The following is an 18231-nucleotide window of genomic DNA, read 5'->3' as shown; positions in this document are numbered from 1 at the left end:
AATGTCTGATCAGCTCAAACTATTTTGATAATTTTGACAGCCCTAATACTATATTATTTATACATTTGTATTTCACAAACTTCAGTTGGTGAAGACAAAAATGATCTTGTCCACAGCTCAAAATACATCACTGTTTATTGCACAATAAAAGCCAGTGTTGGCACCTGCTTTGATTTGGCTTTCGCGAACTCTTGTTGCATGAAATGAGAAACACTTATTGGGGCAACCTCTCTCTGAGAGGATATGCCCCGAAAATGTCATCAAGGTTCAAGGCCCTGCTATGCCTCATCATTATTGTGTTGTTTGGCCCTGTGCACCTCCTGTTACAGATCCAGTTCAGACATCTATTGTGTTGGTGTGTTGAGGCTGCGCCAAGATGCTGCTTTGTATTCATGAGCTTCACTAACTCCCTGTTGTATCTTTGCCTCACTAGATGATGAAGCATGCATGGGACAGCTACAGGCATTATGGCTGGGGACACAACGAGCTGAAGCCCATCGCTAAGAAAGGACATTCCACGAATATCTTTGGTGAGTGAGGCACATCCCTTCCTTGTTTCCTGAAAAATCTGCTGCACCCGCAGGTTTGTCCACTCATTTGCATGTAAATAACTGCACTTGGTGTGTGGCTCTCTTCAAAGGGGAAAGCCTGTGCACAAGCACGTCTATGGCCACTTTTCTGAGCTCTCACAATGTGTAATTTGTATGTTTACAGATGGTGTAGACTTACACACAAATGAGACACTCCCTCAGTCCTGTTTAATTTAATAATTTCTGTATTATTTCGGTCTAGTGCTAAGCTCCTCAGCCGTTTTCTGTGATAAAGAAGATCAGTCTAAACAGAGAGCTTGTGAGAGAGTGAGAGAGAGAATGAAAGTATGAGAGTATGAAAGTATTTATTCTGGCAAACTGACCATACATAAACTGTATTTTCTAAAGTCGGTAAAAACTGGGTGCACTGCAATGTTCGTTAGAGGAAAGCTAAAAGGGGCAAATGAATGCAGAGGAAAAGAGAAATTCTGGAAAAAGATTGAGAAGGAAAGAGTCAAAGCAGTGCTGAGTGCTGCTCCTCTGACAATTCCAGTTTCATAATTAATGAGCCTTTCTGTTTCTGCCTCTTTTTACCTCTCTGGAATCTTTTTCTTTGTGTAGGAGATGACTGGTCTCTTTGGACATGTCTATATTGATCAGTGTGATAGTGTGTAGGCTGAGCACTCCTGAATGGTACAGCGGGAAGATCCATGTTGCCCATTTGAGCCCTCCTTACATCACAATGTCTCCATTTTCAGCCTGTAATGAAGCATTCAGTGAATAAACGAAAAAAGAAAAATAACTGAAATGAGGAGTCTATGAAAAATCCAGTCTGATTCAGGATTGAAACGGTATTCAGGTAATGGACACTAATGAAAATCTTTTATCATTGATGGAGACCTGGAAATGTCTTCCATAAGACGTTAAATACCTGATCGTGATTCTTGTCAATTTCTTGGTGAGGGGCTGTAGATGTTTTCTATATCTGTGTGCTGTCATGTGACAGCGGAGTGTTAGGACCGGTATCTTTACACTGATATGATTAATGGCTGCTCATGGTGGTATAATCCTCAATGCCATACTCTTTCTTCCTTTGCTAATTGTCTCTTTTCGTTTATTTGATAACTGCTGTTTCCCCAGTATTGTTCTATATTTACTATATTACTATAAAGGGTTTTTGTGCATCTCAAATAAGATATGATGCAAAATTTACCTTCCAAAAAATTACATTAAAAATTCTTAACATACCATCAATGCAGCAATGCAATTTTCTCCAAATATTATCTCCTGCTTATCCCAAGACCTGATAAAGACCAGACACTTTATATAACACACCTGGGACTATTAGTCACTAGTCACTGGAAAATGGGAAAAGTGTTGTGCAGTAGCAGGCATGCTTTAATTGTCTGAATATCAGCTATGAACAGACTCCAGATAATAGGGTCTTTATTTTTCATATTGTTTTTGTGTTCTACGCCATTGGCTCTCTCTGGTTCAATGACATGTTTGGTAGATTATCTATGTGAAAATAAGTTCATATATCTACCTATTGTATTGCAAAGTTACTGTGATAGCAAAATGGCACATTTCAGAATCTGGTTTAATCTGTTGTACTTAATTTTATATAAAATGGGTTTGTAAATAACTGCTGTCTTGAAGAACTCTCTGGTTGTTCTGAATTGAGCCTTATGCACCTAGTCCTCGGTGTTTGTGTAAGAATCCTATTCTTTAATTTTGGCCAGTGTGAGACACTGCTTGGAGTATGACCTTTTGGTTGAGCTGCTGATGTGGTTGAGACATATCAGTTTACCTGTGGCTGACTCAGAGGTCGTTTAACCTCACATAGCTGACCTGTAGAAACCCAGAGTCTTGCTTACGAGAAGCGTTTGAGCTGTTTATGCATTGTCTTAGATCTCACACAGTGACTGTAAACAGTTTGTTGACTGGGGGAGTACTATTGGGAGACTTTGGATCAGATTACAGAGATTATCCCACTACACCAACTGACATATGTCAAAACACAGTATTGCATGGTTTCACAATGTCTACAGCTCTCCTTCCTCATCCCCATGCTGTGTTAGTTCATTTAGTGCATGCTGTCTTCTGAAACTGTTTTTATGCTGGTCTCTGATGACTTATGATATCTCATTAAATTTTCCAGTCAGTTTGAGAGTGCTTTTTCTTCAATAAATAATTACTTCTTGATTTGCTGTAGGAGAGTGATGATTTAAGTTGGGAAGGATGTGGGTATTGTCAGAAATGTAACTGAGGGCCCATAGCTGTATTCATTAAAGCTACTCAATAAAGAATGCTGTCAGAAAAGTGTTGAATGTTCTTGCACTGGAGAACATGAGGGGTTTAATTAGTTTCTTGCCCTGTATAGCTGTGTTGGACGGTCCAGAATTAAGCTTAAAGCCCAATTTATACCTCTGCGTTGACCCTATGCTGTAGGCAATGTGTCAACGCAAACCCTACACCGTAGCCTGATGCACACCTCTCCAGAAATGTAGCTATGTATCATGTCCACACAGAGGACAACAACTGTGATTGGTCAGTAGTCGGACGGACATTGTTTATGCTGAACCGAAGAAGTACCTTTTCACACTATAGAGACCATAGACAGCAGCTAATTTATAGCGGGAGATGTCCGACATGGTCCGACATGTTGAACTCAAGACAAATTCGGCCATCCCCAGGGGAAAAAAGTACTCAAAGAGACGCAATACCACAGAATTAGAGTCACTTTATTGGTCACTGTGCTTGCACACACGGGAATTTGTTCTCCACATTAAACCCAATCCGTGCAGTGAAACACATTTACCCACACACTAGTGAACACTATGGGGCATTGAGCACACATGTCCGGAGCAGAGGGCAGCCCTAGCGCTCAGGGAACAGTTAGGGATTAGGTGTTTTGCTCAAGGGCACTTCAGTCATGATCTGCTGACTCTGGGTTACAAGCCCAGTTCCCTAACCACCCGGCCACGGCTGCCCCTTTGTATTAGTTGTTTCCTGGCACCTCATGTAAACTGTTCTGTCCCAATCAATGACCTACTCCTTAAATAGTGCACTTTAAAGATAATAAAAGTAATTATTTTACACCACTGCATTTGTGCTTCATAGTGTAGAGGAAGATGTTTGAGATTCAGCCTAGTGGTGTGGCAGTGTCATTGCAGAGCGACTCGGACACCAATGCAGAAGTATAAACGCTCACAGTGGCATAGGGCCTGCGTTGAGTCAACACAGAAGTATAAATCTGCCTTAACTTTAATATCAAGCAAACGCATTCTCTCTCTCTCTCTCTCTCTCTCTCTCTCTCTCTTTCTCTCTCTCACACTCTCTCTCACACACACACAGAGAGAGAGTGGGTTTTGTGTTGGTACTGGGTAGTATTTCTGACCACTCCACTCTACACCACTTGGTGTAGACCTATAGGTTTTCGGCTTGAAGTGTGGCTGTCATTGATGCAGCGATCTGCTGAGAATAGTCTGTGAAATGTAGCAGAGCATCGGATTAGAAAGGCTTTGATTAGCATTCAGCTTAATCAATTGAGGGCATCATCTACCCTCTACATCTATTAATTTCCTTCCAATAATGCAGTTTTACTATGGTATTAAAAAGATAAATACTTACAAAATGAAATTTCCAAATCCAGGTTACTGTTTGTAAATGTGAATATTGTGTATGGGGCTTTGAGGACAAGGTACAGAGGATATACTTTGGCTGAATTCTGTTAGCACACCTTAAATGCGTCCTCACTTTGACTAAATGAATTCCAATTTTACTTTCCACCTAAAAACACATAAACATAGATGAGGTTTTCTTTACTGTGTTGAGAATGTTCTTAAAAATATTCCTCAGAAGGAATCTCTAGTGGCTCTTTACACCCTATGTAGTGCACTGTATAGATGTACACTGTACAACACTTTAGGTGCACTAGCTATTATAGATGCTCCTCTTCTTTTGATAGTTTAGAGATTTGTGGTCTGAAGTAATAGTAGCTGGTTTGTGACTAAACCATCAAGAACAGGTAAACAACAATTAAACTGTTTACTGCTGGGACAGGTGTTTCACTGCTGACCAAGTTCCATTTAAAGTCTCTTATTTAGGCCATTTGCTTTTCAGCAACTAGGTCATTTTCCCCCCGTTTTATCAGCTCCCTGGGCAGAATGGCACAGTGCATGATGGGCAGCGTTATAAAGCGCCTGCATGACAACTCTCCCCAGGGAAGGACCTGATTGGCGTAAGGAGCTGCTCTGAGTGAATGCTGAGTGACTGACTATAGGGACGAGCTGGCCGTCACTGTCAGAGCGCACAGGCCTATATGATCCTGAAAACATTGCTTTAGGGTAAAGAGGGAGAGAGCTTAGGAGAAGGGATCAGGATTAGAGAAGAGAGGAGAATAGGTGAGGGAGCGGAAGAATAAGGAAAGGCATTTTGACGAGGCATGTCCCCACCCATTGGGTTGATATTCTTCCTTCATTTTCAATATCCTGGAACTCGTTTGTGTAATTCCTGCCATCCCCATAGGAGTCTTGATGAAATCTCCAATTATATATGCATTTTTTGGCTTCTTGTGAAATTGAGTTCCCTAGGTGGTTAATATTTTCTTAATGATCCGTGTGATTCTCTTGTTCATTCTGTTTGACTGCAGAGAACATGGGGGAGTGGTTCTCAGCATGTTATTTTGTGGGTTAGTGTGTGTGCGTGCACAGCGAGTGAGTGCTGCTGTGTTGTTAATGTTGTAATAACAGCTTAGTGCACTGTTTTATCCTCAATAACATGATGAGATACAGAAGAGATGGAAGTGCTGTTATTGGCCTGACTTTGCTGAGACATGTTTTTAAATAGAGGTCCTACTTTCTAACAGCATAAGGAACCTTATCACACCCTGTTAAGTGGGAATAAGGAGAAAAAAATAAAGTGAAACATTATTTCTGACCCTGTGATGAGTAATTTTGCCCTGTTTAATTCTGATAGATATTTAAGTCTCTGCTAATACATAATGTTTGTATTATTTTGGCTGAAAGAGTCAAGCCTCTTTTTGAGTCCTCTTTCATGAGACATGAAGTGCCAACATAATCTCCTCCAGAATTCAGATTCTTGATTCATTACTGAATATTGTATTTATTCTGTCAACAACACTCTGGTTCTCTTCAGCCCATTGTAATCCTTTTCTGTTTAGGCATTCATGCTGCATTTTGTTTGGCTTTTCTATCTGTAAATCCCATTTTGTTTAACCTTTCTTACAATTCTGTCCCAAACACTCCTGTTTCCCCATTTATGTTTCATTTGTTTTGTTATGCATTTTCTATTTTTAAGGCATATTGCTTTGAGTGTTTACCATTGATCAGTTAACATTTTCCTTGTCCTCTATCTTTTGTTTTCATAACTATTCTGTTTTGGTTATATTTGCTCCATGTAGATATACTTTGATACAACTGACTGGGAACAACCAACATGTTTTTCCACACTCTGTGTTGGATATTATGAACTCTCATGTTGAAGAATCCCACCATTCCACCGTGGCCTGGTGGTTAGGGAACTGGGCTTGTAACCGGAAGGTCGTGACTGAAGTGTCCTTGACCGGCATGGCACCTAACCCCCAACTGCTCCCTGGGCACCGTGGCTAGGGCTGCTCACCATTCTGGGCATTTATGCTCACTCCCTCCTAGTGTTCACTAGTGTGTGTAAATGAGTTTCACTGCAAGGATTGGGTTAAATGTGGACAAAAAATTCCCCTGTGTGCGCAAACAGTGGCCAATAAAGTGATAATTTTACTGTACTTGGTCTGAAAAAATAACTAATTTGTTCAAGTAATTAAATTTTTGTTTGTTGTGTTTCACAGAATTAGAATTTTCAGCAGTAAAAGAAATCATATCTGTGATTTGTTTACTTGCTGTGAAGTAAAAATAAAAGCTGGGTGAACATACTCGTATAAGTATAGTTATCATATCATTTTATAGTGTGCAGATATGTTTATGAAAAACTCGGTCAATTCTTAAAACAAATCACTTTATTTGCATTATTGATGTATTCAGAGTAGTGATCGACCAATATATTACTATATTACTTTTGGCAATTTTGTAATATGATCGACATCGGCCAATATATTAGCGTAAGAGGCCGATATTTACATAATTCACACAGGCAATGCTGTAGGCAGCTCCGTCATTCTAGCTGTTAGAGCGCCCCTTGCGTACATTTTGCCATCTTACAGGCAGACATCATTGAGCACAAGTACAGGAGTACAAGCCTCCAACCTGTAGCTGCATGCCATCTCATCAGAGAAATTATGAATTATTATGAATTATTTTCTCTTCTTCAGCTCTCACTATTTATGACTGCTGTCATAAACGACTGAGTTGATAGTTGTAACATTAGAAACCTAGCGTTATTTGGCCTCTTATTTTGCTCATTGGTCGGCGGCACCTATATTAAATAAAAAAATAATAATAATAATTCACTCATTGTTATATCCGTCAGTATATCTCAAGTACTACAGGTCCAAAGTTGACAGTTAATGTACCAAATTAAAGCTTAAAGTCCCTGATTTTCATTGATTTAATCATTTTATATATAATCCCAGTCGATAAATAAGTATTTTGCTGTTATTGGAAATTTTTATGAAAAAATATTAGTGAAAGTACAAATTTTCAGATTTTTCATGGTGCCATATTTGAGTAATGTGTACATATCATACACCAATCGAGCGGGCAGACTCTCAGGATCACGAAGATATACAGTAAAATGTAGGGCTAAGCATTTAAAACCGAAAACCACAGCTTCTCGAAGCCTGAAGATCCCACAAGCGGCTCACACACAAAGTTAGCACAGCTGCGCTTACCTTAGATAGTGAGACTAAATATGGGTCTCTCCGTTTGTGAGTAATCCTCATGTTTGTGTCAAGAGTACTGGCCCAAAAAAATCCCAAAAACTTGAACACATTTTCAAAAAATTAAGACATGATCCCCGTGGAGCCATGTCACACCTACTGCCGCGTAGCGTAGGCTCTCAACTTTCCAACGACATGTCAATCAAGTCTGTAGACCAATCTGGGGCAGAGTTATGGTGCTGCGCACCCAAGGAGGAGGGACAAACACGCAGCAGAACGCATATGTTTAACAGACCCAGGCACCGCGAAAGACTCAAACGGTTCTGTTTGACAGCCACAAGCTCCACAAACAATGATCAAGTCAACAAACATGCTTCAAAACTTATATTTCTTTTATTTCTCTCACTGAGGACATTTAAATGCAGCAGGGGGTGTGGGGGAGGTTGCCTTGCTCTACAGCCAATCAGAGTGCAGCTCTCGCCTTTCAACATGGCAGTCATTTAAAGGAACACTGTAGTCGGTGAGAACAAAAGTGTAAACATCAGAAATAAACTCAGTATATTAGAATAAAACACACCATACCTGAGGGTTTTTACTGTTTGGTGAGGGTTAAATGGCCAATTGGTGAGGGACAGGAGACGAGTTTCTCAAAGTAAAAAAAAAAAAAATCGCTGTACGATATTGACATTAGGTTTAGACAAGGTATATACACTGTATTTTTGCAGTAAAAGTAATCATTTCCTTTATGGAGAGCTTGGGGTCTAAAGAGACACTTGGAGAGGCCATCTGTCCACTGTCTGCTGCAGCTTGAATAACATCAGTATGAGGTATCAACTCCAAATTTTACCTGATGAAAGTAGACCCCTGGAGACACAATTTTAAAAAGAAAAAAAGTAATGGGAGTCATGAACTCTTCAGTTTATAGTCACTAACCCTTTTTTTTTCGTTTTGTTTTTTTTTCTCAAAAATAAGACAAGCGCCTACACTTTTTTTTGTGGTTTTCATAAGCTTTCGACCACAAATGGTTTCTTTTACAAACTTGAAGGGTTTTCTGTAAAAATAAATCATGATAATGTCTCTAGCTTATTCACTGCCCGAGGAATGGGAATATCTGCCACTACTGCTGTCTAAAAAGCGGCATCGGTCATCAAAAAACACATATCAGTCAATCACTAATTCAGAGTAGCTGAAATACAAGCTAATATTTCTGAAATTGCATGCAAATGATTTTGAAGAGGTTTTATGTTACGTACGCTGTAGCACTGACTGTAGTCTGAGGCTGTAGCAGTTGGCCATGTTGTGGTGTGTGAGTGGTTTGGAGTGTCTCACGCCCACAGGGAAATAGATGTAGTTCTGGGGTGTGTATGTGTGTGTGTGTTTCTGCTTGTGCTTTTGCAGCAGTTAGCACTGCTGTATGAAGTAGAGTGCCACAGCAGTCAAAAGTGTTGTGCAGAACCATCACATTACATTCTCACTTAGTGCAGGTTTGGTCCCGGGCTAATATACAGCTTTCTAAAATGAGAAAATACGTCCAATATGTCAGTCCATTTCATCTCTCCTGAGGAGAAGAGGAGTGTGTGTGTGATATCATACACAGCCCGTGTAGCTGTTATATATGTTATTTTGATCTGTCCCCTCACTGCTGCAGTGTTCAGACCTTTGTCTTCATACTGAACGTGTCAGTCTGGGAGGATTTAAACTTTAAACTCCATAGGTTTTGGAGTGTGTGCATGAATATAGCGGCACACAGCCCTGATCAGAAGTGACTTTGTTTATTTCTTGCTCTCTTTTTAAGTGCTCTGAGGCTGTACTTTGGGCTGGCATATTGCCAGATTTGAAGAAGTGGCTGAGAGCAGCAGATAGAGAAAGCCTTCCCAACAGAGCTTCACATTTTCTCTCCACTTCCTTGCATCTCCTGCCTCATACTTGGAGTTCTGTTTGGATTAAACTTAAAACAGTGGGTCAGCGCCAGCCTTGGGCAGAAGAAGGCATGAATGTGAGATTGCTCAGTCCACTGGAAATACACATAAATCCTTTGTGCCTCAGTTGCCAGAGATATACACGCTCAGAGAAAGAGAAATATATGAACAATAATAGATGATTAGTTAGTGTGCTGCATTGGTAAAAGTGGACCAGACACAGCACTGCGGCTGTAGTTTTTAAACACAGTTGGACTGAGAATTTAAAGCCAGCAGCATCCTGTAACCACTAGAGATTAGAGGACTAGAGAATCACTAACACAAACTGGGCAGCAACAGATGAGCTAATGTCTCTGACTTTACAAAGTGGGCCATTGAGGTTGGTGTGTGTGTGTGACTGTGAGGGTAATTTCTGAAAACGCCAGCAGTGTTTTTGTATCTGATTCACTTGTATCAGTGCGACCCACAATAACACCACCACTCAAAAGATCGAATGATCCTCCACTCAAATCATACCTGCTGTGTTGGGGTCCGGTGGTGGGCGGTCGCTTGGCCATTAGATAACAGGGTGAAAGTAGGCTAAAGCATAAGAAGACCAACAAATGGACTATAATCTGTAATTATAGAACTGCAAAGTACGTGTTTATGTTAAGTGGAGTGGATAAAATGAGTGTTAAAACAAGGGGGTTGTTTTCGTGTTACAGCTGATTGATTCATGTATGGGCTTGATATCCACACCATTTTATGTTTAAATAGAAATGTTGCAGTTGTACTGCTGCGTGCTTGTAAGCTTTCCTGTTTGTTGCTGAACATTATTTTCAAGGGGTCACTTCCCTCCTTTGCGTGTCCCTAATTGGAGTCGACAGGAAGGTGTTCATAAACCATTTCTGCAGCACTGACTAGAGGTTGTGGTGTGTGTAGAGTTCTAATTAGCACCAGGTCTGTTTTGCTCCTGTCCTGTTTTGTGTGTGTGATAGAGGAGTCCTGTCCCTCAACATCACTGCTCCTGTAATTCATCAAAGTGCTGTAGCTCAGTAAATATTCATCAGCCACTTAACCGTGACTGACAGCAAGTTCAGCGTACAGCAAACACTGCACAGATCACACACTCACATCATATAGACAGCACAGAGAGAGTGAGAGCAGGAAATGAAGAGTTTCTTCATAACATTTGTTTGATAATATACACCAGGCTCAAGTAACATTTTTTTTCATCTCCTTGTAGGATTAATTATGAAGAAGACTGAGAATATCTAGGCTCTTTGCCAGATGAAAGCTGTTCTGTCCTGCCCAGAGAGAACTAGTTCCACTCTCAGATGTACCTGAGAGAGTGGATGTGAGAATGGATGTTAGCTGGAGTGTGAAAAGCAGAAATGACTGCATATGTGCCACACTTCCAATTCCAATATTTATGAACTGTACATAAGCAATTTAAATCCTGCCTTTCTTTTATTCCCAGTGTTCTCCACATCTTATTCTCCTTCATTCGTCACAATAAATCACACATCCCGTAGGTTTTCTGTTTCACTCTCATTCTCTCACACACACACACACACACACACAGAGGTTCTGCACTTACACTCCACTGAGTTTGCAATTCTCTCTTGAGTAGATAAGTAATGGCTTGGGCTGTATGAAATAGCCTACAAGTAGATGGAGGGAAATTTTATTGCAATCTGTCAGTGTAAGTGACAAGTAGTGGACTGCGTAGGAGACTGCATAACTGTTGGAGGATAATGACCATGATGTAAAGTTAACTGGACTCCTGGAGTTGTATATGGACTATAATCAGTTCTGATGGCACTGCTTTTTTAATTTGCATGTTGCACTGTGCTCTTGTAAGTGATTTTTTTTTTTTCCCCTCAAGTGCTTTTAAAGTTTCTTTGTGGAAACGTAATACGTGACCTCAGAATGTTATCATCCAATATCCTGAGTGTCCATGGCATCGAAGCTTGAAATTAATGTTGGATTTTCATTTCAAAGCCATCAGAAAAGTTAACTGGCTTGGAGAAAAGTGAACTTGTCAGTCCACAGCCCTTATGATGTCCAAGATGTAATCACCCAAAACGCATGCATTTTAAAGAGCTTCGTTTAGTATTCACATTCTCTGACATTTTCAAATTCTCTGGTGGGGTTTGATAACCTCTCCTCATTGACTCTGTAGATTATGTGTCTGGCTACACAATCACTGACCATTCCTGTGAGATACTGTCTGGAGTTGACATTCCCTGTGGCATTCTTCCCCTGGCCATAACATGTCACCTTTTGGCTTGAGAGACCAGTTGTCCTGTGCCCCTTTCACACATGCACAGTAATCCAGATATTTTCCCGAGTTTACCTGCCAGAGCTGCGTGTGAGAACGGGACCACCTGCAACATTCGTCATGGACGTTACCCGGCATTTATTTACAAAGAATCTAGGTAGAGGCCGTGTTAGAACAGCGTGAGAAATGTTCTAGAATGTCTCCTGCATGTGCTGCACATGCTCTGTGCTATGTCTAAAGCATTAAAAAAAAGCAAAAAAATCTGTGAGAGTTCATGTTTGAAATTTTTGGATATATTTTATCTGGTACTGGATGAATGGACCTCCACATATTTATGCATATTTAACTAGGGCAGGATATAATTTTTATACACATTTTCAATATTTCAATCTATATTTACAGCATCTGTCACTGACGGGTGTTCACTACAGGGAGCTCCTATCAGTTCATTGAATACAATTTTAAAGTTAGTTTAAAAATATTAATGATGATAAAGCCAAGAAGTTTTTGTTTGATTGTGATGTCATGTTGCTTTCAATTTTTGACAGTATTTCTGCAGCATTTTATGTTTTGTTCATATTGATGTCGGAATTATATCATATTGACCGAAATTAAGAAATATATTGTGATTTAAATGTTGGCCATATCGTCCAGCTATATATTTAACACACTTTTGCCAGACCGCCTACCGGTCCGGCCTAGAAGAGGCATTTGCGCTTACTGACTGACTGACACCTAATGTTGAAAGGCACATGTGCGAATAGGAACTGTTAATTCAGCCGTATTTCACAGAGAAAACTTAAGGTGGCGCCACTACAGCATCTGTTGTTAGTTGTTAGCCATATTTCACATTCCAGCTTGTTAACTAAATCTGAAACTGTTTCACGGTGACAAAATGTCCTCTTTTCCCTGTACAAGTACTCTTTTAGAGACCTAAAAAATGCATCCGGCAGGGATTTCTAAATCGCTAAAAATGTCTGGGATTTTGTTGCCTGCAGGCTTTCCTCCATCCCATTTCTTGCTAAAAGCTCTAAATCCTTCATTAATCAGAAGCATTAAGCATTGAGCAGAAGGCACGAGAGTTAACTTGTTCAAGGGTTTAGAGAGTTGAGAGCTGAATTGGGACACACTCGCACCGCTTCAGTGCTGTAGGTCCTCCGTCCACCACCGTGAGCAGCTCAATGTTTTACTGGAGCCTCGAACAGAAATGTGTTGAATGTTGTTGGGGTAATATTTATCACAGTCTTTTCTTTGTTTGGAGAATGTTTCTGTGACCTTTTTGTTTTCTACTATATGTTTAACAAAGAGAAAGTCATCTTGTCTGTCCCTATAACGACACAAATACACGGACACATCTCACCGTTACTGACTTTCTCACATTACTGAATTACAGCTTTTGGTTTAACTTTACACGAAAACACACAAAATCTTCAGAGGTGTTACTCAAAATAAATGAGGCTGCGAATTATTTACAGCACTGTTTTATCAGTCAGGCCTTTATAGAAATATAAGTCAGTAATAAATATCTACTTTCCTTTGTCCAGTATAGGTTACTTGTTTGATAAAATATTGAGGTGCTTGGTTTTAGAAATGTTGAAAAATGTGTAAAATGTCATCTCAACACAGTGCTTCAGTTTTGTAGCTTTGTATGAACAGAAAATAACAGGCTTTCCATAATCATACACACACTGTCAGCAATTGACAAGATAAACTGTTTTTATAGTTTGTTATTATTTTAAACAAAGACATTGATATGAAGCACCGAAGCTTCTCCAGACCTTCCCATGACAAGGGTATGTATTTTGGTTTTTCCTGTTTTTGAAATGCCAGAAAAACCACTGTGACAAAGGCTATATGGCTAATGGCGGTCTGGCAAAACTAGACTTGCTTAGTTTCTCTTTGCTCTTGTTTTTAAATAGGTATTTCTATTTCTTTTTCTTTTTCTGTTGGTTTGGACCAAATGTCATGTCTGTCACAGAACCACTCAGAGTTTACTTCACTCACCTTGAAAAATACAATGCTTTCCAGCACATTCAGGCTCTAAAGCTATGTTGGGATTAAAGGAGTTTCTCAGGGGGATGGCTATAAGTAACATTTCACACATCTCCAAGGAAATAAAACCCATGCACCCAGAATGAATTTTAATTAGTAAAGGATGTGTAAGTTTCCCAAAATGCGCTAGAGCCTCAGAATTTACAGATGGCTCCTCGCCAGTATTGAAGCCTCTAGAACAGTTAGCACGTTCTCCTGCTGCCTGTCACTGTTGTGGCTTGTGTTTTTATATTCTACATACAACAGTTCAATTGCAGGCCAGATCTCCACTCTCTTGAACTATATCTCTGCAGGCTGGAGACCAGCGAGTGGGAGAGACAAACACAGTAAGTTGGAAGAGGCCAGCAAGTGGGAGGTTAGGTTTAGGTATAGGGTTAGGGATGGGTTTATCGTTAGGTTGTACCTCCCACTTGGAGCTGCCACCAGCCTTCAGAGGAGTGTCCAAACCCAGGCTAAGGATTTTTTTTTTCAACACTACTTAACTTAATTGCTCTCTAAATATATATTTAATATATAACAGGACTAAATTCTTGATCCATGGAATGTTAAAGATAATTAAGATTAACTTAGAGATTATTCATAGAAATGTGTGGACATTATCTTTCATCCTTTTCTTAGTAGCTTACCACAGTGTCTCAGGTATAAATATAAGGTTGGATTGGCCATATTTAAAAGGGATTGGTTACAAAATGGTGAATGTAGATAAATGTTAAGAATTAGTTTGGCTGGCGTATGGTGTTGAGACCAATGGGATTTTTCTATTGTGTATTTAATTTTACAACAGGCAGATGCCACAATTAGGTCTGTAGCAGGTGCTTTAGAAAATATAATTTAAAGCACAGCCGCAACTTTCATCATTAGTTGTTGTTTTAGTGCAGTGATCTTAAGCGATCCTAATTACAAACCCACAGTGTTGTCTCATCAGAGCCAGAAAAAGTTTGAGGTTGGGTCAGCTGGACAAAATAACAGAGATCTATTGATCTTGATGTTTCTTATGTCACTCAGTGCGGTTAGTGTTAAAGTGTTGCATAAAATGAGTGAATCTTGGGGACACAGAGTATTGCTGGAGTGATTTTTCATATTGAAGCACTTTATTGTTCATTTAAAAATGTCAAATTTCAAAATCTTTCTTATATTATTTATGCAAAGTGAAATCTGTTCTGTTTAACTCACCTAAAATCTTACTTTCTGATCAAAAGATGTAAATTCTTGTAGGCCCTAGTGACCATTGGTCTTCACTTTCCATAGAACCCGAGTGTTTGTTTCTTCTACCACAGATCTAATTTGTGGAAAATGGTACCAAAGAGGCATTAATCTGGCAAAGCCCAGTTTAATTCATGGAACACAAATTGCACATTATAAGCACTTCCTTTAGGATAATGCTACATACAGAGACGCCACCAGGCAATTAGCACCCTTGGTTTTAGTTCAAAGCCCATATGATATAGTCTCTACTGGGGCTGAGGTTTTAATTGCATGCCTTTTTATTTTTTAACTCCTTTCTCTGTGTAACATGGGCAAAGACGTTGGAGCATTTGTTCCCATATAGAAAAAACTCTTTGATCTTTTTTTCTTTTAAAGATGTTATTCAGAAGATGATCAAGGACCCTTTTTATCTCATTTGTACGAGAATGAACCCATTCCTGGCTTGACATTATTCTTACGGTTCTTTTTCTCACTATTAGACAGTAACTCATATTCTTGAACCAGTTGGATGATGATGAGCTCAGCAGCTGTTCCTCCAAGCATCCAGAAAGGCTTAGAGGCTTCTAGTCCATTTGGCCAGAGCCATGGTAGCCACTTTTGCAGTGTGTGGAGGGGGTTCTTATTAATCCCAGATGGCAGAGAGAGCAAGACTACTGATTAATAGATTTGGATTGTCAAAATAGTGCTCTAGCACATTGGTTTCTCATATAAATATGCAAACAATTTTGCCAAACGTGTGTGCATGCAAACACAAACAACTCATCTACTGTCATATTCTTTGCTCAACCTGACAGTTTATGAGCCAATGGAGAAAATGAAGTCTGAATAATGAAATCATCACCCTAGTTGCCATGTGTGCATTCATATTAGAGCAGCCAGAAAGCTGTCACTTAATGAAACTGGCAAAGATTCCACAGAGGTAGGGCTTTGGGGAGAGAGAGCAGGCGACACATGGAGAGAGGCTGGAGCATTGACTGTTGTTGTTGTTATTGCTCCAGATAACCTTGTTGGATCCAATTTGTCCTGTACACGCAGTGTTTGGCCTCTATAATGTTCGGCTGAGAAAATGGCAATGAAGATTAATTTGGTATGATGGGTTTGATTTGTAGGCGATTGAATGTCAGGCATGAAGAGACGTACACTCTGAGAAAGTGAAAGCTGAAACAGAAGAAAAAAGTGAAATCATTGAATGTGTTTAGCTGGATGCTGGGGAGCCAGGGTAGCAGGCCAGAGCTGAGCAAATGGCTGAGCGTAAGGAATGGAACAAACAATGAATGGAAAAGATGTAGGGGGTGGTAATAATACTCTTGATTTAATCGTGATGATGAAAAAAGGCCTTACCGTGAAAAAGCCTGAGATGGTCCTTCATTAATTTATTTTCCATTAAACTTGACCACCAAGTGCCGATGAATTTTCCATCATATATCATGTTCATTTGCAGGGACAGTTTAACACCTCTAGACTTCAGTCTTAAAGATTGACTGTGTTTTCTGCTTCTCATGATCCAAGTAGGGACTGGATTCTGCTGCTGTCATTCTGTTGTTCTGATAACACCCTAAACGTCTATTTATGATTTTGTTTTTCAAACCTCTTTGTTTCCTTTTTTCAGTTATGTCTTTTTCACATCTGCTTATCCTTTTAGACCCAAAACGTTCGATTGTCTCCTCACAGCTGAAGGAGACAAAACATGATTCTGAGAAAGATTTTCTCTGATCTCTCAACAGTAGAGTCCTAAACTGTTGCTTTTCTAATGGTTATATTTGTGATAGTTGCCAGGGCTTGCACAGTTTTTAAGAATTAATTTTTCTCCATTAATTGTCCCTTTTGAATAATTAAAAAAAAAAAACTTTTTTCCCTTAGTTCCCTTTGACTTTGTTACTCTTTAATAAAATGTGTTATCTAATCTCCTCAGAAAGGTTTCCTGGAAAATAAATAACTTATGTAACCAAATTTGTGAGCATTTGATTTTAAATTAAATGTATAGGGTGGGCTCTGATTTTTGCACATTATTATAAATTAATTGAGTTTGATTACATGGCAGATGGTGTGATGGTTACATGACGTGTAGGTGGTTTTAGGTGTGGATTCAGTTTTTTTTCCCTTGTCTGTTAGGCTCAGGTACATTGTGGACAGAGGAGCTGAGAGTGTAGATCTGAGAGGAGGCTGCTGTGTATTTTTAGAGTGATTTAGAGCTTCTGTCAATAATGATAATAACACTGCAGTTCCTGCAAAACATGACTGAGCTCTACCACGCTGCAGCTTTCAACAGCTGACACTGCTGTACTCAAGCACCAGGAGTTTCATCTGGCCTCTTTTTGGACTGGAACTATTACCCTATGGAAAAATGATCCAGACATATTTGAGCAGGCTGAAAGCAGGCTTATATATTAAACGTATGTATTAAACGCTCCACAGTAAAAGTGCTGATCTTTTCATATCCCAGTGAATACAGTCACAGCGTAGGGGCAGGAGTGCTGTTCCCTAACTCTGTGTATTGTGCTGTGAGCTGACATCTTTTATGTATGTATATGCTTTGTCATGTACATGTACCACCAGGTGTGACTGGCCTTTTCTCTGTTTGCTGGAATGAAAAATAGTCTGAGATGTTGATACCTCGAGCAATATGATATTTTTGTGAAAGTGAATATGATGTAGCTGTCAGTATCACTGTAATGAAGACTTGTGGCTCAGCAATCTGCTTTCTGCCTTACTGAAGGTAATTAGGGAGAGAAGCACAGCCACTGACTCTCAGCAGCCAGAGGTAATAATTGGTCAGGCACAGTGAGTACAACCTGCATTTTGAGACGGTTTCCTAAGAGGCAGTAGTTACTGCTTTGTGTATCATTGTAGTTTCACCCCTGATTGCTGCCAGAGCTACAAGATGTGGACAAAAGACCAATTACACTGCTGCATATTGCAGTCGAGATGTGCGTGGCATTCTATAAATGTTGGTGAATCAGTTTTGTGATGCGTTTAGACACTGGCAATATTTTGACCATTACATCTTGTGGAATTCTGTGAATCAACCTTCCACAGAAACTCTCATCTGGAATGAGGATAGGCCAAGATACTCATAGTATACGAAATGGTTTTGTTGCTGAGAGGGCTTATTTACATAATGTAGACTTTGTCGTGTCAGCAATGGTCAGTATTATAATAACTCCTAACCATTACACCTAACAATTACACAAATTTTAATCCTGTTTAATTATAATGTTATGTAATTTATTACATTCTTTAAAACAGCAGTGTGATGCAGTATGTGAACATTAGTACAGCTTTAAAATGTGTCCATCAGTCTGTACTATTTTTTTATTTAAAGGTGTATTTCAGTCCAGAATTCTTTTTGAAAAATGTACAATACAGGGCAGACGAGAAGAACAGATAGTTTTAAAATGTACCACCTTGACCTTCTTAATCCTTGTC

General features: G+C 39.5%; 1 protein-coding gene across 1 annotated transcript in view; it reads left to right on the top strand.

Annotated features, from left to right (window-relative positions):
- The window catches only part of man1a2 (mannosidase, alpha, class 1A, member 2), a 102976-nt gene that overhangs the window by 45883 nt on the left and 38862 nt on the right, over positions 1 to 18231 (top strand). The window contains exon 5 of the mRNA XM_066686494.1: positions 434 to 530. Within this exon, the coding sequence (XP_066542591.1) occupies positions 434 to 530 (97 nt within the window). The remainder of the gene's footprint in view (positions 1 to 433; positions 531 to 18231) is intronic.

This window comes from Hoplias malabaricus, chromosome 12 (assembly GCF_029633855.1).
Source record: "Hoplias malabaricus isolate fHopMal1 chromosome 12, fHopMal1.hap1, whole genome shotgun sequence".
Classification (NCBI taxonomy): Eukaryota; Metazoa; Chordata; class Actinopteri; order Characiformes; family Erythrinidae; genus Hoplias; species Hoplias malabaricus.
Note: the sequence above shows the minus strand (reverse complement) of the source record. Positions and strands in the feature narration are given on the sequence as shown.